The sequence below is a fragment of the Pleurodeles waltl genome, chromosome 4_2 (assembly GCF_031143425.1).
Source record: "Pleurodeles waltl isolate 20211129_DDA chromosome 4_2, aPleWal1.hap1.20221129, whole genome shotgun sequence".
Lineage (NCBI taxonomy): Eukaryota > Metazoa > Chordata > Amphibia > Caudata > Salamandridae > Pleurodeles > Pleurodeles waltl.
The window spans coordinates 819,817,862-819,840,451 of record NC_090443.1 but is presented as its reverse complement, the minus strand read 5'-3'; the positions used below and the strand labels follow the sequence as shown (position 1 = coordinate 819,840,451).

Genomic DNA, 22,590 nt, shown 5'->3' with positions numbered 1-22,590 from the left:
CAGTTTTGAGACTACACTGATCAAGGCAGCATTCAAGCCAGCAATCTTTGGGGCTTTCAGAGTGAGAGAGCTAGTGGCCCCCTCTAAACAGGGGGATCTGTGGTGTTCCTACAGTGCCAGAGCATACAGCTAGGCACAGGACAGATGCAAGTATTACTGAGGCAGTCCAAAACAAACCAGCTAGCAGAAGGAGTCAAGGTGGAACTGAGGTGCCTCGATGACCATAACTTATGCTTGGTGTGTAGTGACAGGAGATACTTAGCACTGAGACCATCTGAAGATGGGGTGTTTTTTTTGGCACTACAACAGAGAATGGCTGAGCACCTTCCAGTTCAAAATGGTGCTAAGGATGGCACTGACCAAAGCAGGGCTGCAAGCAGACCGCTTTGGCACACACTTGTACAGCATAGGGGCCGCAACCTTGGCGGCCCGCTTCGGTTTGCCAGCTGGGGATAACAAAGCAGTGGGGAGATAGTGCTCCAGTGAATATAAGACCTATGTCAGGGGGCAGAACCCAGGGCAGGAGTAGAGCAGGGCAGGATGCTCCCCACCACCCTGAAAGCCAGCAGCAAACTCATCCCCACAAAGTAGACAGAGGGGGGAGGGACAGAAGGAGGGGAGTGCTTGAGATTTCTGCACTGGGCAGGAGGGAGCTCCTAGCACGCATCAGATTAAATTTAACTAAGGCAACGAGGCAATTCTGAAATACATATTTGATCTAATCTGCGTTTATTCCAGGGCAGTAATAGAGGGGAGCTGGGTAAACAGGAACACAGGATAAATCAAGAGAGAATCTTAATGTGGCAGTAAAACTGTTTTGCATTACTAAAAGCTGGGAGAGCATCAGGCATGGTCTCATCAACCTGCAGAGGCCGTAATAGTTCCATAGCGATGGGGTACACTTGTCCACAAAAGGGACGGGGGTTTTCTGGGTCAATCTAAGAACAGCCATTAGGTTAGTGGGCTGCAAATGAAGGATCTGACCTTTTGGGGGGAGCTGCAATCAGGCGGTAACCCGAAGACTGCGTGGTGGAAAGGAGCGTAAGGAGGATGTGGAGGGCACACCTGACACAGTGGGGTGGCAGAACTACTTACCTTATGCTGCCATTCGACAGAGTAAGACAGTGGGTGAAGGGAGTACACGAAACACGGCGCTCACAGGTTCTTTATTAAAGAATACAAAGGGGCCTCATGCTGTAAATTATTGTTCAATAAACTGTGGCCAATGTTTTCCAACCTAACAACCTACCTGAAAGATTATGGCCCTCATTACAACATTGGCGGTAAAATGCACTTACCACCGTGCAGAAGACCGCCAACACACCGCCGCAGCCGCGGAAATCCACCACGGTCATTATGACCCACTGCCCGGAATCCGCCAAAATTGAGACACCCACACAAGTCCGCCACACCAAAGGTCAGTGATAAACTGGCGAAAACAAAACCGACACCGTCACGCCAACAGAAATACGGCCACACTATCACGACACATGAATCCACGCAGCGGTCTTTTAACCGCGGTATTCCATTGACGGTACACACCGCTGCACTCAAAATACACACACTCTTACAAAACATCCCCACATTGGACAATTCGAAATACACACACCTGATACACATACACACACCACTCCCACACACCCAATACTATATAAAACACACACCCACATCACCCACAAACCCCTACGACCAAAATTCACGAACGAAGGCCAGACAGAGACACCACCATCAACAAACTAGCATCACCCACACAACTTCCACGCACCTCACACAACACACCAATACATATCACCACACTTATCACCACACACTCCACCCCACACATCACCTACACCATTTCATGGCACGGCAAAGACACCCCCGGTTCTCGGAGGAGCTCAGGGTCATGGTGGAGGAAATCGTCCGGGTAGAGCCACAGCTATTCGGAGCACAGGTGCAGCACACCTCAATTGCAAGGAAGATGGAGCTATGGCGGAGAATAGTCAACAGGGTCAACGCAGTGGGACAACACCCAAGAAATCGGGAGGACATCAGGAAAAGGTGGAACGACCTACGGGGGAAGGTGCTTTCGGTGGTCTCAAGACACCACCTGGTGGTTCAGCGGACTGGCGGCAGACCCCCACCTCCTCACCCACAACTAACAACATGGGAGGATCAGGTCTTGGCGATTCTGCATCCTGAGGGCCTCGCAGGAGTTGGTGGAGTAATGGACTCTGGTAAGTCAAATCTTAACTATTACATCCCCCACCCTACCTGCATGCTATCACATACCCCACCCTCACCCTCACCCCCATCACTCCAACACCTCACATATGCCCCACTTTCACAAACCACACATCCCAACACCAAGCCCTGCATGCAACAAGAACGCATGAACACCCATCACTAAAGCATGCCCACTGCACATACCCATACACCCCCCTAAACCATCATCACACAAGCTCCCACACAGGAATGCCAGCACTGGGGTACACGGTCACCCACCCATTGCACACCATTACACACACAGATGCAATAATCATGCCTTTACACCCCTGCAGGACCACTACCCAACGTCACCAGACAGGAGGGTCCAGACATGTACACTCCACCCACAGAGGAGGCCCACAGTGATGACAGCACCTCTCTCCAACTGGATCTAGATGACCAGCCCGGACCATCGTGGGCCTCGGGACAGTCGGTTCCCCTCACACTGGCACAGGCCACCACAGACCTTCCGCCCTCTGAAAACACCAGCACAGCACCCACCCAGCGGGCCCATACCTCCGTCCCCAGGACACGTCAATCAGCTGTGTGTCCACCACTACAGGGAACCCAGGATAACCCACCACCCCAACAACAACAGGGACCTGGGGGCAGTGGCAGTGGGCACACGGTCAAGGGGGCAGAGGCACAGGAACACAGGGGAACTGGGAGAGCTGCCATGTGACAGGGGGCGGACCGGCCAAGGGAACCCACTCTCCACGAGGCCCTCTCCTCCATCATGGGAGCATACCACCACTCCCAGGAGACGATGGCAACGGTCCTGGCCAAGTTTCAGGAGACCCGGCGCATGCAGGAGGAACAGTATTTGGGCTTCAGGGAGGAACTCAGAACCATCAGCTCCACCCTGGGCGTCATCATAGGGGTGCAGAAGGACGTACTAAACACCAGGAGGGACACTGTGGCACTACAAGGGGCCCCTGACAGTAGCATGGACGATGAACTGCCCACCACCTCCACCGGCGCTAGTGGACAGGACGCCCCGTCACAGGACCACCACACCAGCACCCCACCCCCTGTAGACGGAGAACCACCCCGCACACGGTCCCTGAGATCCAGGGACAAGACAGAGCACGATGCCAAGACCCCGGCCAAGAAATTAGACCACCCTGATTGTCATCCCACTGTCCCACTTTGTCACCCTGTCCATACTTAAACTGCCCCAGCTCCACTTCCTATGCCCATATGGGCGATGCACCTGTGAGACTAATAGACTGGACTCTGCCATGGACACTCCTCCGCCATCACCCCTCACCATTTAACTTCCCCCTCCAATTATTTTGCATTTAAATAAACACACCTAAAGCACAAAATGATCTGGAGTCTGTCTGTGATTTCGAAATTGTGTATTTGCAATTACAGTGACAAAATGTTCTTGAAATAGTCATGTCAACATACCTATGTCACACAGCTCTAGACCATGAGGAATCTAAGCAGATGACACACGTGGGGACCCACATCTGTGAAACCGTAAGGGAAAGTGACAACTCAGTGACCATACACTGAGTGAAAACGACACACAGTAGAGAGGTAGTAGTGTAAAAGTACATGTAATAGGCAGGAATGTATTTTCACCTGTGTTTCACTGGAAATAATGCTGGATCACTGAGTCCCTGTTCTGCATGTCTTCTTCCTCTGCTTCCTCCTCATCACTGTCCACAGGCTCCATAGCTGCCACAACACCGCCATCTGGACCATCCTTCTGCAGAAAAGGCACCTGGCGTCGCAAAGCCAAGTTGTGAAGCATACAGCAGGCCACAATGATCTGGCACACCTTCTTTGGTGAGTAGAATAGGGATCCACCTGTCATATGGAGGCACCTGAACCTGGCCTTCAGGAGGCCAAAGGTCCGCTTGATCACCCTCCTAGTTCGCCCATGGGCCTCACTGTAGCGTTCCTCTGCCCTTGTCCTGGGATTCCTCACTGGGGTCAGTAGCCATGACAGGTTGGGGTAACCAGAGTCACCTGCAAATGGCGAGGGACAACTGTTAGACACACGCTAACTCTTAGGGACATCCCCAGACAACCATTCCCACTGTCTTGCTTCCAGGGGCTCACCTAATAGCCACACACGGTGCCTCTGGAGTTGACCCATCACATAAGGGATGCTGCTATTCCGCAGGACGTAGGCGTCATGCACTGAGCCAGGGAACATGGCATTCACATGGGAGATATACTGGTCGGCCAAACATACCATCTGTACATTCATGGAATGATAACTCTTCCGGTTTCTGTACACCTGTTCACTCCTGTGGGGGGGGACCAAAGCCACATGGGTCCCATCAATGGCACCTATGATGTTGGGGATATGTCCAAGGGCATATAAGTCACCTTTCATTGTAGGCAAATCCTCCACCTGAGGGAAAACGATGTAGCTCCGCATGTGTTTCAGCAGGGCAGACAACACTCTGGACAATACGTTCCCTGGGGATCTACCACAGACGGAGCACCCACTGCAGGAAAAGATGGGAGGACATTCGCCGCTGGAGCAAGAAGACGGTGGAGGCTCAGCTGGGGATGGGCTCCCAACGTGGGATGGGTGCCCGTCGAACCATGACCCCCCTGATGTTCAGGATCCTGGCGGTGGCCTACTCGGAGTTGGATGGGCGCTTGAGGGCATCACAGCAGACACAAGGGGGTGAGTACACTATCATTCAGCTGACTTTGCGCGCAGTGGAGATGTCTGGGTGGGGGAGGAGGGCTGTGGGTTTCCCTAGGCCAGGGTGAGTTCCGTAGGCTAGGCCCCTCCGTAAGGCATGGCCCTGTGGCCCCCCACCCCACCTCTGTAGAGTGCCAAGTACAGCTATTCATGCCCCTGTTTCATCTATCTGTGCAGATGTCGTCCATAGCCTTTCAGGCCATTTCCCAGGAATTGCACTGTAGAGCCCAAGAGCGCGGCGTAGTGCAGGGGGCTTCTGTGTCTGTCTTGTCCGCCAATGGTAGCGGTAAGCCATGCACTCAACATGTCTTTCTTCAGTTCCCCCCCCCTTTTTGTGCTCGCCCTGTTCTTGTGTGCATTAGAAACATCAGGCGGAGGAGCAGTGGCCCCGGAGCACGAGGGAGCTGCATCCCACATGGCCATGGAGGGCCACACTTCGGACTCAGAATTCACCAGTGGGACGGAGGGCGAAGGGAGCTCCACGGCGGGGACAGGAGCTGAGACCAGCGACACGGACTTGCCCTCTGATGGGAGCTCCCTTGTGGTGGCGGCAACATCTGTGCCCCCCTCATCTACAGGTACAGCCGCCACCCCCCCTACCAGCACCGCCCTCCCAGCAGCCCCTCAGCCTTCGCCCCGTGCCCGCTCACCCAGGAGGGTGGGCATCACCTTCGCCCCAGGCACCTCAGGCCCTGCCCCAGTCACCCCTGCTGCCCTCAGTGAGGAGGCCATTGACCTCCTCAGGTCCCTCACTGTTGGGCAGTCTACCATTTTGAATGCCATCCAGCGTGTAGAATGGGAGTTGCAACAAACCAATGCATTCCTGGAGGGCAGTCATTCTGGTCAGGCGGCCCTTCACCGAGCCTTTCAAACTCTGGCCTCAGCACTGATGGCAGCCATTGTCCCTGTGTCTAGCCTCCCCCCTCCAACTTCCTCCACCCAGACCCAATCCCCTGTGCCTCTGCCTATCCCAAGCACACCATCAGACCTGCCTGCACACACCTCACCACACAAGGGAAGCTCAGGCAAACATAAGCACCACACATCCCACAGGCACTCACGCAAGCATCAGACACATGCAGACACACCAACATCCACTGCCTCCACTGTGTCCCCCTCCTCGTCGTCTCCCTCCTCCCTCCCACTCTCGTCTACACACACACCTGCATGCACTACCTCTACAGCCACTACGTCCCTCACCAGCACACCCACCACCACACCCCGCTCACGTGCAGTCACCACCCCCACTACCATTCACACGTCCCATGTGTCCTCTCCCAGTGTGTCTTTGACGCCCCCTCCCAAGATAAACAAACGCAGGCACACACCCACCCAACAGCCATCCACTTCACAAAAGCCTCCAGCGCATGCACCTGCACCCAAAGTCACCAAACGTACACCTCCTACTACCACCAGCTCTTCCTCCACTCCCAAACCCCCTCCAGCTACCCGTCCCAGTGTATCCAAAAAACTTTTCCTGTCCAGCCTTGACCTTTTTCCCACACCTCCTCCACCCCGTCCATCTCATAGGTCCCGTACTAGCACCTCAGCCACAACATCTCCGGGACCAGTGGTGCCTGTAGTCACAGGTATGTGGAGTGCACCGAACACCAGGACAGCCAGTGTGTCACGGAGCCACAGCACAGCCAGTCCCCCTCTGTGAAGCACCAGAAGTTGGCCAGTGCCCGGCGGGAGAGGGGGAAGACTCCAGCCACCCAAGCCGCTCCCAGGGGTCCCGGTGGGAGTGTGGACTCAGCTGCGACACCTCCCAAGGTGGGGAAGGGCCACAAGAAACCCGGCAAGTCTGGGAAGAGCAGCACGGCGGAGAAGACCGCCATCATCCCCGCTGCCCAGGAGGGCCCCGCCAGTCCCATCCCCGCTGCCCAGGAGGCCACCGCCAGCCCCATCCCCGCTGCCCAGGAGGCCACCGCCATCCCCATCCCCGCTGCCCAGGAGGCCACCGCCAGCCCCATCCACGCTGCCCAGGAGGGCCCCGCCAGCCCCATCCACGCTGCCCAGGAGGGCCCCGCCAGCCACAGCCCCGCTGCCCAGGAGGGCCCCGCCAGCCACAGTCCAGCTGGGCCATGAAGGACCGCCAGCCCCAGCCCAGCCCCAGCCCAGCTGGGCCATGAAGGACCACCAGCACAAGCACCGCTAAACAGGGCAAGCACCGCTGAACAGGGCACCGCCAACTCAAGCACCGCTGAACAGGGCACCACCAAATCAAGCACCGCTGAACAGGGCACTGCCAAATCAAGCACCTCTGAACAGGGCACCGCCAACTCGAGGACCACTGAACAGGGCACCGCCGTCTCAAGCACCGCTGAACAGGGCACCGCCAACTCAAGCACCGCTGAACAGGGCACCGCCAAATCAAGCACCGCTGAACAGGGCACCGCCAACTCAAGCACCGCTGAACAGGGCACCGCCAAATCAAGCACCGCTGAACAGGGCACCGCTGAACAGGGCACTGCTAAATCAAGCACCGCTGAACAGGGCACCGCCAAATCAAGCACCGCTGAACAGGGCACCGCCAACTCAAGCACCGCTGAACAGGGCATCGCCAACTCAAGCACCGCTAACCCATAAGCAGCTGGGGCACTGACGCAACTGGGACCGTCACGGGGTGAGTGATGCACTCTGGGCACCAGTCCCCCTCCAGAACCAGTAGAGACATGCATCCACTACCTCTGTCCTTCACAGGATAAAGCACTCTGGGCACCAGTCCCCCTCCAGAAACAGTGGAGACTGATATTCACTTGAGAGACTGTGGCTTTGCACTCCCCAGGATACAGTACTGGGCAAGCCACCCACTGTAGAGACTTGACAGACTGTGGCTTTGCACTCCCCAGGATGGAACAGTGGGCAACCCACCCACTGTAGAGACTTGAGAGACTGTGGCTTTGCACTCCCCAGGATACAGCAGTGGGCAAGCCACCCACTGTAGAGACTTGAGAGACTGTGGCTTTGCACTCCCCAGGATGGAACAGTGGGCAACCCACCCACTGTAGAGACTTGAGAGACTGTGGCTTTGCAATCCCCAGGATGTAACAGTGGGCAACCCACCCACTGTAGAGACTTGAGAGACTGTGGCTTTGCACTCCCCAGGATACAGCATTGGGCAACCCACCCACTGTAAAGACTTGAGAGACTGTGGCGTTGCACTCCCCAGGATGGAACAGTGGGCAAGCCACCCACTGTAGAGACTTGAGAGACTGTGGCTTTGCACTCCCAGGATACATCAATGGGCATGGAGCCCCCTCGTAGATCTGGCGTTGTGCACTCATCCGGCTGAGGTGCCCCCCTCTTCCCTTCCCCCTGAGGTGCCTGTTGTATTTCTATCTGATGCCCCTGCAGTGTTCTCTCTGTTGTGATCTGGTATCGAGTGTGGGCCTCGCCCATGCATTTTGTGCCTAGTGGTCCACGGACTATGAATGGTGCAATACCTGGACTACTATTCTTGGTGTATATTTAGTTAATGGTGTATATATGTATATTTTTCCATACTGCATTTTGATATATTACAATGATTACACTCATTTCCTTTTGTCTTTGCATTCTTCCAGGAGTGTTGGGGGTGTAACTATAATGTATAGATATGTGTTGGTGTGTGTGTTGTAGTGGGTGGGGGTGGGGGTGTTGCGTGTGTGTGTCCCTGTTTTTTGCCTTCCCCCTCCCCTGTGTCGTAGGTGCAGTACTCACAGTGGTCTTTGCCGCCGGCATTTGTGCTCCTGGTACAGGAGCAGGAAGACTATTGCAGGTAGGATTTGGAGTTCCGGTTCCATGGCGTCCGGATTCCTCGTGGAGTGTGTAGAGGTGAGTGTTTTCCCTTCGAAATCCTGTTTCCACTGTGTTTTTATCCGCGGTGAATCCGCCCCGGAAAAGGTGGCGGATTGGCCTGTCATAATAGTGTGGGCGGTACATTGTCTCCCGCCTGTCTGTTGGCGGTGACCGCAGCGCTGTTTGTTTGTACCGCTGTGGCGGTCTGAGTGTTAAAGTGGCTGTCTTTGTTGGCGGTTTCCGCCACGGTCGTAATTGCAATCCCATCCCCCTTTTGCCGTGAGGAAGGCTAGGTGGGGTTGTCAACAGCACCAAATGCACAAGAAGGAGCGCAAATTCAGGTGGCCAATGGTAGGCCATGTTTAGTTTTAAAATTCACCTTCTGAGGAGGTCAAGGGGGCATTGAAAGGGCCACTACAGCTAAGACCCCTATTTTCTGCAGGCAGCCGGGGCAGCGAATCACAAGAAACCCACCCACGCCTCAAAGAAAGACCCCAGAAAGTCGCAGATTGGGTGGGCTGATCAGTGGAAAGGAGCATAAGGAGGATGGGGAGACCACACCCGACACTGGAGTGGCAGGACTACTTACCATGGGATGTCTTACGGCAGGTTAAGGCAGGCAGTGGAGGGGGTATGTGAAACACAGCACTCGCCCAGGTCCGCTGGAGGGCAGGAAGCAACGAACGATCAAGGTAGTGAGTTAAGCCTAAAAGACTTAAAAGGAGTACCCTCCCACACACATAAAAGGACAAACACTAGCGCCAAGACTCAATGTACTCAAGAACCAAACCATTTGATTGATTTATGGCTAGAAGATTTATGGCTGTGCACAGTGCTTGAAATGGAAACATTAAAGTGCATATTCTCTATGCCAGAGTACCTGATTGTTCCAGAGAAGTGCCGATAATCTCCAATTGTATTACTTTTTTTTTTAGATGTGCCGATACTCTCCCTCTGAAAATAAAAAAGTGCTGGTACTCAGTAGCAGACAGTACCGGCCCATTTAAAGCACTGGCTGTGCATTGTATAAATGTCAAAGTAAATGATGATAGGTCTGTCCACAATGATTTATGGCCCTGAATAGGTCATAAAAATGTCAGAGTGATTTAAGGCAGATCTGTAAAATTATTTATGACCCATAATAAAGAATACCAACGGGCCTCAGGCTGTAAATCAATGTTTAACAAACTACATCCAATGTTTTCCAACCTACCTCAAGATTATATGTATCATTGTCTAGGAGTAGGCCACATACAGGGGTTTTGCCTTCTGACAAATTCAGAGTCAGGAGAGGTCGGTAGTGTGACAGAGGCCAAGTGTCAAAGCAGTGCTACTTCGTTACAAAATCCCATCACAGGAGAGCTGGTTCATTGCTTCAAATCATCACAACCCCATGAACACGTACATGTGAGGACTATTTAGCAAAGTTGCCAACGCCATAGCGTGTGTTAAGCTCAGGGCTTCAAATATGTTTACGTTTGTCTACTTTTACACAGCGCTTTTGAATGTACGTTTTTTTTGTTTGGTGAACAGGAATATAATTAACATTTGTTACATAGAAAGCGTACAGAGTACAGTAATGTCAACATTTAGGAAATGGTAAGTGGGAGATTTTGAAAAATATTGGGAGATTTAATTTAACTTTTTAACTTGCCTTGAAGTGGAGGAATGTTTAGATGGTAGATATTTTGAAGAAAACAAAATGGAATTATCCTATCTAAAATTAGATTACTGGCTTGCTTGTGACCACACCCTTAAAGATGCTGCAGAATGCTTGAAGGCATATTGTTGTCCATTGCCTAAAGCTTGCCTTCTTCACACTAAGGTGATCATCTACCGCCTGGTCAATACGGACTATGCTTCCAGTCCTAGCCTAATGCATTCTGGGTGTTGTAGTCCTGTTTTGTTTCTACAGCACTCATTTTACTAGCACATCTGAAATTTGTGATTTATATAGGAAAAGTTCAGGACTGGAGACAACTTCTTTAATGACCTGGAGTGGGGCGGCCAACAGTGGAATAAAGAAACTGAAAGGACCCCCCTGTTCAGAACAGGGAGAACCTCCAGAGATGTGAGGTGCATTTGATCTCTTCTCTGTTTTGGCGACGTACAGAAATTGTATGCTTGAGGGAAACAATGTTACTTGCTAGACCTCGGGGTCTGAAGAACACTGCCATCACTAGCAGTGACCCCCACGGGAACAAACGCGGGGGTCACTGGTGTGGCTGCCGCGAGAGGAATGTGGAAGGTCTAGCAGCCTGCACACCGACGGCGGTCCTCTGGCTGGGAGGGCGGGCCGTGGGCGGTGGGCAGGTTTCCCGTGTCCTGTCTGAGCTCTAGGTGGCCTGTCCTGCACCAAGCTCCTCCTCCGGCCCTTGTTTCTGTGAGGCGGAGTCCATTCCGCGGCGTGCAGCGCTCCAGGCCGGGCCGTGTTGTTGTGCTGGTGGCTGCGCTCCCGGGGCAGGCTCCGGTCCGGCGAGCAGGGATCCGGAGCGCGCTTTGCTGGCTTCCCCCCCTTGCGCCTCCGGAGCAGGCATTCCCCCGGACTCGCAGTGATCCCGCCGGTGGCGGACGATGGTCTCCCGGGCGCCGGTGACTCCTGGCGGGCAGAGCTCGCACCCCTGGCGGAGGGCGCGCCTGGCCGGGCTCCGGGGCCGCGGGCACTAGCTGGAAGTTTTGGCTGCGGCGGTGTTGGGAAAGTTTGGAGCTGCGGGAGCCATGATGGGCCGGGGGCCGTGGACGGGCTGGGCGCTGCTGCTCTGGCTGTGCGGGGTGCTGGGGTGCGGCACGGGAGCCGCCGACGCCGAGTTCTCGATCCTCAACGAGGCGCAGGTCCTGGCCGTGCAGATGCGGAGGCTGGCCGCCGAGGAGCTGGGGGTGGTCACCATGCAGGTATGTCTAGCTGCGGCCGGGGGAGGGAACAATGGACCGAGGCGTGGGTGCGCACTCAGCGCCCGGCTGCTGCCCCCACATGCACGACCTAGTGGACTGTGGCACCGGCTGTACCTGTACCCTTCACGCGTGCCCACGCCTAATGCGGGGCACCGTGCATGCCCCCCCCCACTCCCTCTTGGGTCTCCGGACTGGGTGCAAAAAGTGGGATGCAGCATGCATTTCACTCACAGCCCAGCACTTTGAGTTCTGTTTTCTAGTTAGCGGATCCCTCCCCAGTCCTGCACTTTACGATGTCCTGCACGCAGCCTGCCGCATTCCAACACTTCTTTCCATTTTGGAACAATTGTTGAATGCACCATCTCGCTATGATTGGGACGGCCGGCTGGCCGTTTCACACACGGGTCTGTGGTGGGTGCGATTTGGGTTAGAGACTTATTTTGGCGCTTGCAGCGCAGCATATTTCAGTGGATTTCACTCAGAGATGTGCATAGTAAGCGGTTGTGTTTGGGAGTGGGCTCGCTAACCTCGTTCTAATTGGATTTTATAGTGATCGCAAATACTTTCTAGGGATTAGGCGGATTTCGGTCACCTCAGGTGACGAGCGCTTTCCATGAATGTGGTCTGTTGTCACCAGTAGTGTGTGGTGGGCCGGCAGGTGCCTGTGATTCCCCCTCTTTAGTTATTTCCAGGATCCCCCCCCTCCCACCCCAATCTGTGCCAGGTTGTTCCTCAGCCCTAGCTGTCTCTATTCTGTTATTTTACATTCGCCACACCAGCGGGATCTTTCCCGTTCTTCGGAGAGGGTCTTTCTCTCTGAGAGAGCCTGGCTCGCTCCCTGGTGTCTTCATGCGGGCCTAGAACTCCCTCACTTATGTCTCTAGGGTTTCCTCACGGGTTTACTCTTGCGTTTCAGTAAATGATCCCAGATGCACAAACTGTCGTTCTGCTCGATGTTATGTTTTGCTTGGTCAACTGCTCTGTGCAACATTGTATTAAGACACAGTGCACCTAAACTGTACGTTTAATCTGCATTTTCTTGAATTAAATGTGTTGTTATAAAACCGCATCTTAGTCACTTTAGAACAGCAAGGTAGGGCGGTTTCTTTCTTTTCTTGGTAGGGGTGTCCCTTGCACCCACATTTCTTGCAGTTCTGGGATACTTGTGGTGCCCAGGCATAATGTGAGTCTACTAGCACGGCATCCGTGTGGTCTTACCAGTGCTTTGTTTCAATTAACCGTCTAATTTGCGTACAAAATGCTTTGCTTTTCACGTTGGCAGAACGTGCAGCTGGGCTGCTGTAAACTGTAATTGTGTTGGAAGCAAACGTTAATGCCCGTGTAAGAGACACGCGGTGTGGGCCGAGAGTGAAAACTCGGAGTTGCTCCAATCCCCCGCATTTGTCACCGGCCTCTATTTACCGCAGTTGTGCATGTCCAAATGCCCCTTTTATCGTTCAGATAAAACGATTTACAGCGCAGCGCTAGTACCGTGCAGATGGCAGCGTGAAAGAAACACTATTTATTAGCCTGGCAGCGCTATATACCCCCCACCTCTGTTTTTGGATTTAATTTTCGTGGCATTGTGGAGCTAAACAACCCTTAGTTCACAGGATAATTTTCGTTTGGTGTTCACGCTTCCCTAAGCATTGCCCTTTGATATGATGTTCCGAGGTCAGTTTTTCATACGGTGCCCTGAAAGCAAGCAGCTATTTAACAACCATGACTATTTCTTTTAAGAATTAACAGTTCGTGAAGGACTGTAGATACCAGCCAGAGTCACTCAAACGGAGTGTGGTTTGATGAGAGTGCGTGCCTCGGGCCCCGTTTTCCGGCAGTATTACTGAATTCCCTCCATTTGTTTTGACAACATTTAGGGTGCATTTTAAAGACAAATGGCTTGTGAAGAGCAGATACCTGTGATGAAGAGCGCCCGGCCCAGCCCCACCGACCTCCCCCGTCCCAGAGATCTGCAGGGATTTAGGTGTAAATGTGGCCAGCCGGAGCCTGGCCAAACCGGCTGCCTAGGCCCCGTGGGCAGGCCCAGCCGCATATGGAGACTGGAGCGAGAAGGGCTGGCGACCATATGTTCTCTTCGACCCACTTGTCAGCACCCCCAGCCTCCTGTCTCTGCTTGCCATGTGTACTATGCATGTTTACCCTCGCGCCATGCGTTTTTAACGCCCACGTGCCAAGTCTTGGCAGTTTCCGCCTCGCGCCGGGAGTTTTCATACCGTCTCTCCCGGGTGTGCTTACAACGGTAATGCCTAACCGACAGGCACAACTATGCACGCCGACCATTGTGCAAATTGAGGCACGACTTGTGCAATTTTTCTCCTAGGGCATTTAAATATTATTGTGGGACTGAAATCGACAATGTGCTGACTTTTCCCACATTTCTTTGCCAGGGTTTGTTGCATTTGTGTCGTTGCCAACATTTACAGTTTCTGATTGTGTTTCACGCTCCTTTCATGTGAGTGCCAGCCCAGGGCACGCACGTCAGTCGCGGTCGCATTGCAGCCTGTGCCAACAGGGGAGGCAGTGACGACACATGGCAGTCCTCTCATGGCACGTCTCGCCTCTCTCATGAAGGTGTTTCTGTTGTGTTGTTTGACTTTGTGTCGCGATGGCGTCAGGCAGGCCCCACAAGGGCCAGACGTTGCGTCGCTGCCTGGTCGCCCCGAGGCCCCAGACTTTCTACACTGCAGATGAAGGCGCTGCCTGGGAAGGCACCGCCACCTTGTCAGCATTTCCAGTTATTCTTCCCGTGTGTCTTGTGGTTCCGCAGGTATCTTGTCCCAGGGCTGTGGTGATGGTTACTTGCACCTCCTGGTTTGCCGTGTAGTTGTCTGGAGCGGCTGTGATAGGCAGACTTTGCTCGCATCCCTCATGGTTAAATAAGTGCTTTTCTTTTCAATCGCTGGGCTGCACCCGGCCGTAGACTATTTCCCGCAAACTGTGGTTATTTCTCCTCTAGTTCCTTTAGTGGTGTCCGTTCTGTTTTGAGGGAGGTGTACTTCTTTTAATACGGTTTCGTTAGCGCTTCGCCCGGCTGTTTTGTTTGTGAGGGAGTGATGCTGAATAAGTGAGGGTGTACCATTACGTAACATAGTTTGCAAGCTTGGAAGTCCATGCACCAAAATCAGGGGGCCTAGCCCCGGGGGAGGGATTGTATTCTGAAAAACGTACTTGGGTGCAAGTGCGTTCAGTCCGGTAATGTAAAGATTCTGTCGGATTTCACCTGGGAATTTTACATGTGCTCACTGACAAAAAACACACACACTCTCCTACGTTTTGAAGGCCTTAGAAAACACGGGTTACTTTGAAAAATAATGCGTTTTAGGAACCCTCAACAATCCGCCCTCCCCTCATTTTGCAACGTCCCTTCAGCCTCCCTCATGTCGTGTTTTTCATATAATGTTTTTCTAACAAGGTAACCGAGCGTGATTGTCAGAAAATCTGAAGCGTCCCCCCTCAAAAAAAAAAAATCTCACTGAAGAAGCTACACCCCTGACCACAGTGCCAGGGATAGCGGACATGACGTCACACACCCTTTGATCCCTGACAGTGCCGTCACTGGTTTGACTCCTTGTTACATAGTTAGCTTTCTGTTGGATGATGAAGTCCTTGGGGAGAGGGTGTTATAGACATGGAAAACACAGAAAATAAACAGTCTCTCCAGCCCTCCCTTTACTTCTTTTCTTGCTTTTGTGACCTCTGTCAAGGGCAGGCCACTAGTATCAGCTGTTATCAATAACTGACCGCGGTGTTCCTAACATTCCTCCCCAAGCCACACGTCTGCATTTCTGCAAATGACAGTCCCGGTTCCTGACATTTTGGGGTACTGTGATGGTATGCAGGTGTATGCTTGAGGCATTGGGCCAAGTGAAGGTGTGTGAGATATGTGTTTGGGTGTGTGTATATGTTTGTATAATGTAGAGCTGTACTATGGTTTCTGTTTCGGGGCACAGCAGTAAACCATGAGCCCAGAGGCCAGGTGATTTGAAAGTTAAGTTGGAACCCCACATCGTCATTTTTGGAGCATTCTTTTGTTTTAGTTGGCATTTATTTAAATACTTTTTCTTTTAAACAAGAACATGTTTATTGAAAACTGTAACTTTCAAGCTATGATGCAGTATTTTTAATGATTCGTAGTTAAAAGAACAGAGGGCACAGCTTCATATTCTTTTGTCAATAGGCGTGTCTGGTTAAGCAGTTTAAAAAATCTATTTTGTCTGCAGAGATTTGTTTGGCAGCTACTAAATGCAGCGTTCAACTAGCAGTGGACTTCCTGATCCTAACAAATGTTTAGAAATCATGTCCTTGATGGGAAAAGTTTGCAGTGTGTTATGGTTATTCAAAGGTATTATGTTGAAGAAGGAAGTTTTACTGAGGGTGTGTGCCTGTTTTCTTTCAAATAGATACTTCTAGTTTAAGAAGAGCTTGTAAAAACACCCCACCAGAGTGTTATCCGTTGTTTCCAGCTCACTGGCCGACTAATAACCATGCACAACAAACAAGTAGACTCAAGACACTCACAACACACAGACCTACAGCAAGTGTATGGTATATTGCAGGATGACCATAAACACCCTTCCTCTCTTGAAAATGTGAAAGGACAACACTACATCTGCAGTGGCACTGTAGCAGAAATGAAGCAAAGCATTTATCCATGCTTCACGACACACCATTCTGTATATCCCAATGATAAAAGAAGCACCACCTAGCAGAAACCATGTTCCATCCACCTCGAGGGCCCAGGCCTCCTTCCCTCGTTCATCCGCTAGCTGTATGTGTCAGCATCCCAAATAGGAATAGTATAAGATTGTTACTGGATCCGGATCTTAACAACGATAATGTTAAGCCAAAGACATCTTAAGAAAACATATGCACCACCAACCAATAGGTACCTTGCACAAGAACAGGCCAACCCAACTACCATGACAGAAATCTTGTAATCAGATTAAATCGGTCTACACTTAAAAGAGATATCTTGAGAACCAAGGAAAAATTCAAAGTATTTAGTGAATACAATTAATTGAAGACCAAATTGTTTGTCTCCATTATTTGATCCAAGTGGCAAGGAGATTACAGGCAGGAAATCTTTTGAAACCCAGTTGTCAGTGGTTTGTTTCTGGAATCTTGTCTGTATATCTTTTAAATGAACATTTAAAGAGGTGCCCACGTGGGCTACTCTTGTTTACCACTAAACACAGTATGCAAATTTAGTTTATTGTCAATGGATGTAAAATCTACTGCCAAAGTAAAATTAATCCACTCCAGTCAGTCAGATGGGCCACCGCCTATTCTAATTTTGTGGATGGTGCATCCCAACATCTGGGTCACGAACCCAACTGCCAAAATACTGTTACTGATTTTTTTTTTGAAGAGGCAGTTCTCCATCCAAGAGAAAAGGCAGGATATGCTGATATCTCTGCCAAGAGAGGTGATCTGTTTAGCGTTTGGTGCAATACATTTGACAGTTAAATATATCCATATGGAACACTGAGTGAGAAATGCAACTTTTTCCTCTCTGTAGTTTCCCCAGTTATGACCAATATGCACACATTGTTTTCGAGATGAAACCTATCTGGCTGGGAACATTTTTTTATTTTTTTTTAACTTTAATGCAAAAATGCTTTTCCACGTACAATGTTTAACAGCCTCAGGTTCTTTTAGTAGTTACAGTGGATGTCACTTGTTCCTTTATTACAGCCAAGGGTCACACACCGCAATAAAATACCTACTTTCATCCACTTGGCTTTATACTTCACTTATTACGTTTCTGTTTCTTGTCAAATGTCTGTTGCACCTGCTTAGGCTTACCCATTAAGGACAAGGAGTATCTGGGCGATACCCCAGCCAGAAGAATTCCCGCAGTCATTGATTCTGGATTTGCCAACATTTCTGAAGGCTCCGCTCCAGTGAGATAGGAGTTGTTTTGATCAACACCTCTTCCTGGAGACTGGTTATGTGAAAACTTTGGACGTTGGCATTGATTCCAGTCATTCCTTTAGAAAGCCATAACCATGTCTTTATAAGTCTGAAGTCCTGAGTGGATGGTTGTACTATCAGTCCCACGCCTTTATGAATTGATAGCTGAGTCTGCGTGGTTGGATCGCACCCACACGGATTATGGTAATTAAGGGTGCATGGGCCTACTTAATAAATCTCTTGCTTGGCTACAAAGAGACTAGAACACTTCTAACGTTTGGGTTCAGGCACAGAAGTCACAACTCTCTCTCTGCTTGATGGTAGTGTTGATTGATAATTAGTGTCCCTTCTGCGGTGCTCCTTTTCTTGTAGAAAACAGTGACCTCCATTAGTTGCCTGTGGCTATCATTGAAAGATTTGTTGAACTGAGCCCACTTTTAGGACAGATGTTCCTCTGGTGTTCTCTTACTTGTTCCCTACGCACTGTCAGTTGTTTCCACTTTTGAATGGATTTTTTTCTAAGCCTGCACAGATTGGGGGCAGGATCGTTTATGTGTAGCTGATATTACGGATCCTCTTTCTTGACCCTCTCCACACTAGCAAAGATCCTCTTCAATCGATTGAAGCATTTAGAGGCCATCCAGTGTAGGCTGAAACGGCTCTCTTTGCCTAGTCCTGCATCTCTAACAGCCATCAAAGATAGGCATTCTAGGAGGTTTGTGAGATGTCACCTGGGGTTATGAGATCTACTGTGACATTCATCAGATGGCCGATTCAAGATCTAGCTGTTGTCACAGTGACATCATCCCCATTTCACATCTCTGTCGAGTTAAAATTCGATGAGAAGACGTTTAGATGTATGTTGTACTTATAAATGATTAGAATGTATTGCAGAAAAACACTCAATGTAATTTACTCACACTTAACTTTCTAATCTAACAACCTGTACATTAGCAATCAAAAAATCGTCCATTACACCTCAAGTTGTTGGTGTGAACATAGTGGCAGAAGTTTTAATCTGTTAAGAGTCGGTCATCATACGAGCTAAACAAAGTAGTTGTGCAAAAAAACCTCAATGCTTTTAAACCTAAAAATTAGTCTCACAAAAGATTCTGGTAACCGGTAAAGATCCTGGTAACTGCTTCTCCCACTTCTTATCTTAATAATTGGTGTGCACCTTTATTGTCACATTGGTATGTGTTTGTGTTCAATCTGTCCAAAGAATATTCTTTGGTGCTGCTCATGACTCGTTAATTATTTCATTGTAAACCTAAATACTGAGCACTTCAAATAAAACAGTGTCACAAGTGACTTATTTTTTCTTGTTTTTTATTTTATAATTCCCACCACACTTCTTACTGTAATGATAAATTAGGATCTATATTTGGACATATGTTTCTTAATGATTTAGCCAACAGACAGAAGAGGTTATCGAGCATTAAGTAAAGGAGCCATGTGGCCAGATTAAGCTCGCGCTTGGTTGCTCTCTTGTGAAGTGCAGTCATCCAGTGAATTTCAGAGACATGCACTGGCATTCAATAATGTCATTAGTGTGCTTTCTTGCTAAAAAGCCAAACCTGGATGCCAACTAACTGCCTCAAGCTAGATCCTTGAAGATCAACTTTCTCCTGTTTGCCAACAATGTCAAACATTCTTGATTCAGTCATGGCTCTCCAACTTAAATGTACGGGCTTCACATTCATCGGACAGAGTAGGCCAAATGGCTTGACCTGATCCTCAACTCAGACTTCTCTCTCAAAGAACACTGTGCCAAGAAAACCCAGAGCAGCCTGGTTCCAACTCTTAGTAAAAAAATAAATAAAGTGAAACCCCTTTTCGCAGGAGATTTTATAATGACAGTTCAAGCCCTACTCCTCTCCAACCTAGATGTAGGCCCTGCCTTGCTCATCAGCATCCGACAGACCACCTTCACTCGACTGAAAGGTACCCTTCATGCAGCAGCACAATTCTTCAGGGGCTGATAAAATCCAACCACATCATCCTTGTACTAAACTATCCACGCGGGCTCCTCCTCCAAACCAGATCGTCTTTTAGATCTGCTGCATCACTTATAATGCCCTCTACACCAAGAACCGTGTTTATCTAGGCAACAAAGTAGCGATATGTAGAGATCAGTGCTAGATTGGACACTAAAAACCAAAGCTAGGAGAAAACAAGCCTGGTCAGCCAGTAGCCACAGGATCTAGAACATCCTCTCTTTCAACACTGGAACTGCATCAAGCCTCCTACAGTTCAGGAAGGAACTGAAAAAACACCTGTTCAAGGAAAATCACCACAGATAGACTGACTTCCCACCCCTTCTACCAGCACTTCCTCTTCCTTCACCCCTGCCGCCGTGTATCCCCCAGCTAGGGTTGGGTCTGCATACACACATGCAAAGCAGTGGAGTAAAGAGAAGGCATTTTTGCTTTAATGATGGCACAGGCAAATATGGTGGAAAGACTGGCAGTCTGGAATTGTTTTGAAGATTGGTGGAATTTGGGCATAGAGGAACCAGCCTGTCCTCAACACACTATAAAGATCACCAGGAAAGCACCATTAGCCATTATTTTGCCCAAGTAACTATTTTGTACTCCTGTCAGCCTTTAAAGGTACTCCCGAGTCCTCTGTTGACTAATCTTCCAGTGCCCTCGAGTGTTATGGCTCTTCAAAGGTAGATCGGTAACCTGGGAAAGTCCAAACAACAACATAATTTATTTTGGAATAACTGAACCGGTTACATCTTCAATTAAAAGCCAGTGCCTGTGCATTCCCAACAGATCTCATGGTCGTGTGCAAGCCAATAGTTTGCTGTGGTACAATTTTTGTTGTTTTGTTTTTTTGACCATGAGGCCCCAAACCAGATTTCATGTACTGGTCCCCATCAGCAAATAATTTCCTGGGACGGTATAGTATGAAGGATCCCCTTTAGTCCTCAGTACTCTGTCTTGTGCACCATGTCCATCCACTGGATCTTGACAAGGCAGCAATTAAGTGGATCATCTGTGGCTGGCCTTGTTATGGGCTATAGAAGCTTTCTGACGTTAATGTTATTTTTGCTACAGATTCGGTAGAAAATGGCCCCTTTTCGACAGGATGACATACGTTTTCAAGTCATTTTATGTGTCACTTTGCTTCCATATGTAATTCTCTCTAAATATCACATATTGTAAATTTCATAAGGTGAAGCACTCTAGATAACGATGCTGTGGCTTACTACCAGCCCTTGAAGTTGTCAGTGACTGAAGAAGTAAATGACAAAGAGTGACTGTGGTGGCCAGGGTGAGGGTGGAGATCGGATTTGGTGTACTCTTGCAGTGTAGTGTTTCTTGCTGTCCTGATACTACAAAGTGATCGTTTTTGGAATGTGAAGCAACTCCTCCGTGGACCTTATTTCAGAGTTTGTTTCTAAATTACATGCGGGAAACACATGAACCAACGGAAGTCATGAGAGATGTGGAATGGTGTGAACGCCTCTAACCATTCCTTAAATGTAACAACTAATTGGGGTATAAAGCAGTTGTTCTGCTTGTGTGTGAAATTTCATGGAAATTGGCCAGTGCTTTACAACATGATCAGTTCAGCTCACAAAGTGAGGCTAGTGTGGAAGCTATTATGACCTTTATTTACATTTAATTATAATAGCTAGTGAGTGTGTGTTTGTGTGTTTATAGTTTTGCATCACCTGACCGGACTACTGCATCATCTCACCGGAGAAGGGCACATAAAACTTTCTATAATTTCTTATCCTCATTTGTGGTGGTGGTGTTGTATAAAGAGAGCACCTATGTGGATTGAACCTTACTTGGGAGGTGAGGGTCCCATTTGCAAAGTAAGCAGTGCCAGTACCAATAGCTCTTGCTTGGTTGTGCCACCACATCTGAACACAGGCATTCACAAATGCTGTTTATGTGTATTGCATACAGAAAGTATGGTGTATAATACACAAACAGTACAGGAGTCACTGTTAAAAGAAAACTTCAAAACGAAGGAAGCCTTAGACATTCAAAAAATCACAGGCAGCAGTGAATCATACAAAACAAGTAATTTACATATATCGTGTTTTGGGTATTACTGGCCTCCAGCATGTGGAGTAGAACAGTGTTGTTATGAGCTGTTCATAAGTCATCTGAATTTGAGACATTAGTGTCTACGGTATTTATTGTGTAACATGGATTTATTCACCTTTTGGTTGCTACTTTTGAGGTTCTTCCCTATATGCTGTTTCATTCATGATACCTTAAATGTTGCTTGTTTGTCCTGATGAAGACCCTTTAATGTATCGATCCTGTGAGTTGAAACGTCAGCACTGTGAGTCATTCATTAATTGTTCATTTGCCAGGTAAAAACCTTACTGTATAATCACTGCTTTGAGAAACATTCCTTGTATATCAGCTGATGTGGTCAACCTTGTTTGTTTTACTGTTCTTCGCAGTGTGCCATTTTATTTTCTTGTCACTACACACTTGCACAGTGCTATAACTTGAGCACCTTCTTTTTTTCTATGTACCACTGTAATGCCTAGAATACAATAAAATTGAATTACTTGCTTTCATGATGCATTGCTGTGTGCAGTTTGTTGCAAGTATGTGGTTCCGAGTGTTTAGATTTCTTTTAAGTGAGTCTGAGGGAACACCTGCACTGATTTTAATTTACTTGTCACTTGAAAAAAATAAATCCATCCTGCATTCCAGAGGAAACACTTCCTGTAAGTGGAATAATACACAATACAGCCAGTAGCATTATGAAAGAAAGAAATCCTCTTTCAGTGCAGCCAAAACTTGCTGTTCGAATATTTTGAAGAAATTGGAAGAATAGGTCTTGCTGACAAAAATGGCGTCATACTGACCTAATTAACAAGCATTTGCAATGCAGTCGGTCTTGCATTTGCTCCATTTAGAGCTATTGGCATTGTGAATTCCTAACTGGACTTTCTTGCCACATAAGTTGAATCTGAAAAGTAAAACATTAGTTGACAAAAGCGAGTCGGTTCAAAGCGCCATGGCTGCCATGAGCATGAGTGCGAAGGAGAGCTACAAAAGGAAAAAGTAGTTCACTCACAG

The 22,590-nt window shown here is 49.3% G+C and overlaps 1 protein-coding gene across 1 annotated transcript in view; it reads left to right on the top strand.

The window, feature by feature from the left end:
- The first annotated feature begins 11,091 nt into the window (after positions 1–11,091).
- The window catches only part of CACHD1 (cache domain containing 1), a 303,229-nt gene continuing 291,730 nt past the window's right edge, over positions 11,092–22,590 (top strand). Inside the window, exon 1 of the mRNA XM_069232515.1 lies at positions 11,092–11,593. Coding sequence (XP_069088616.1) covers positions 11,420–11,593 — 174 coding nt within the window. The 5' untranslated portion in view covers positions 11,092–11,419. The remainder of the gene's footprint in view (positions 11,594–22,590) is intronic.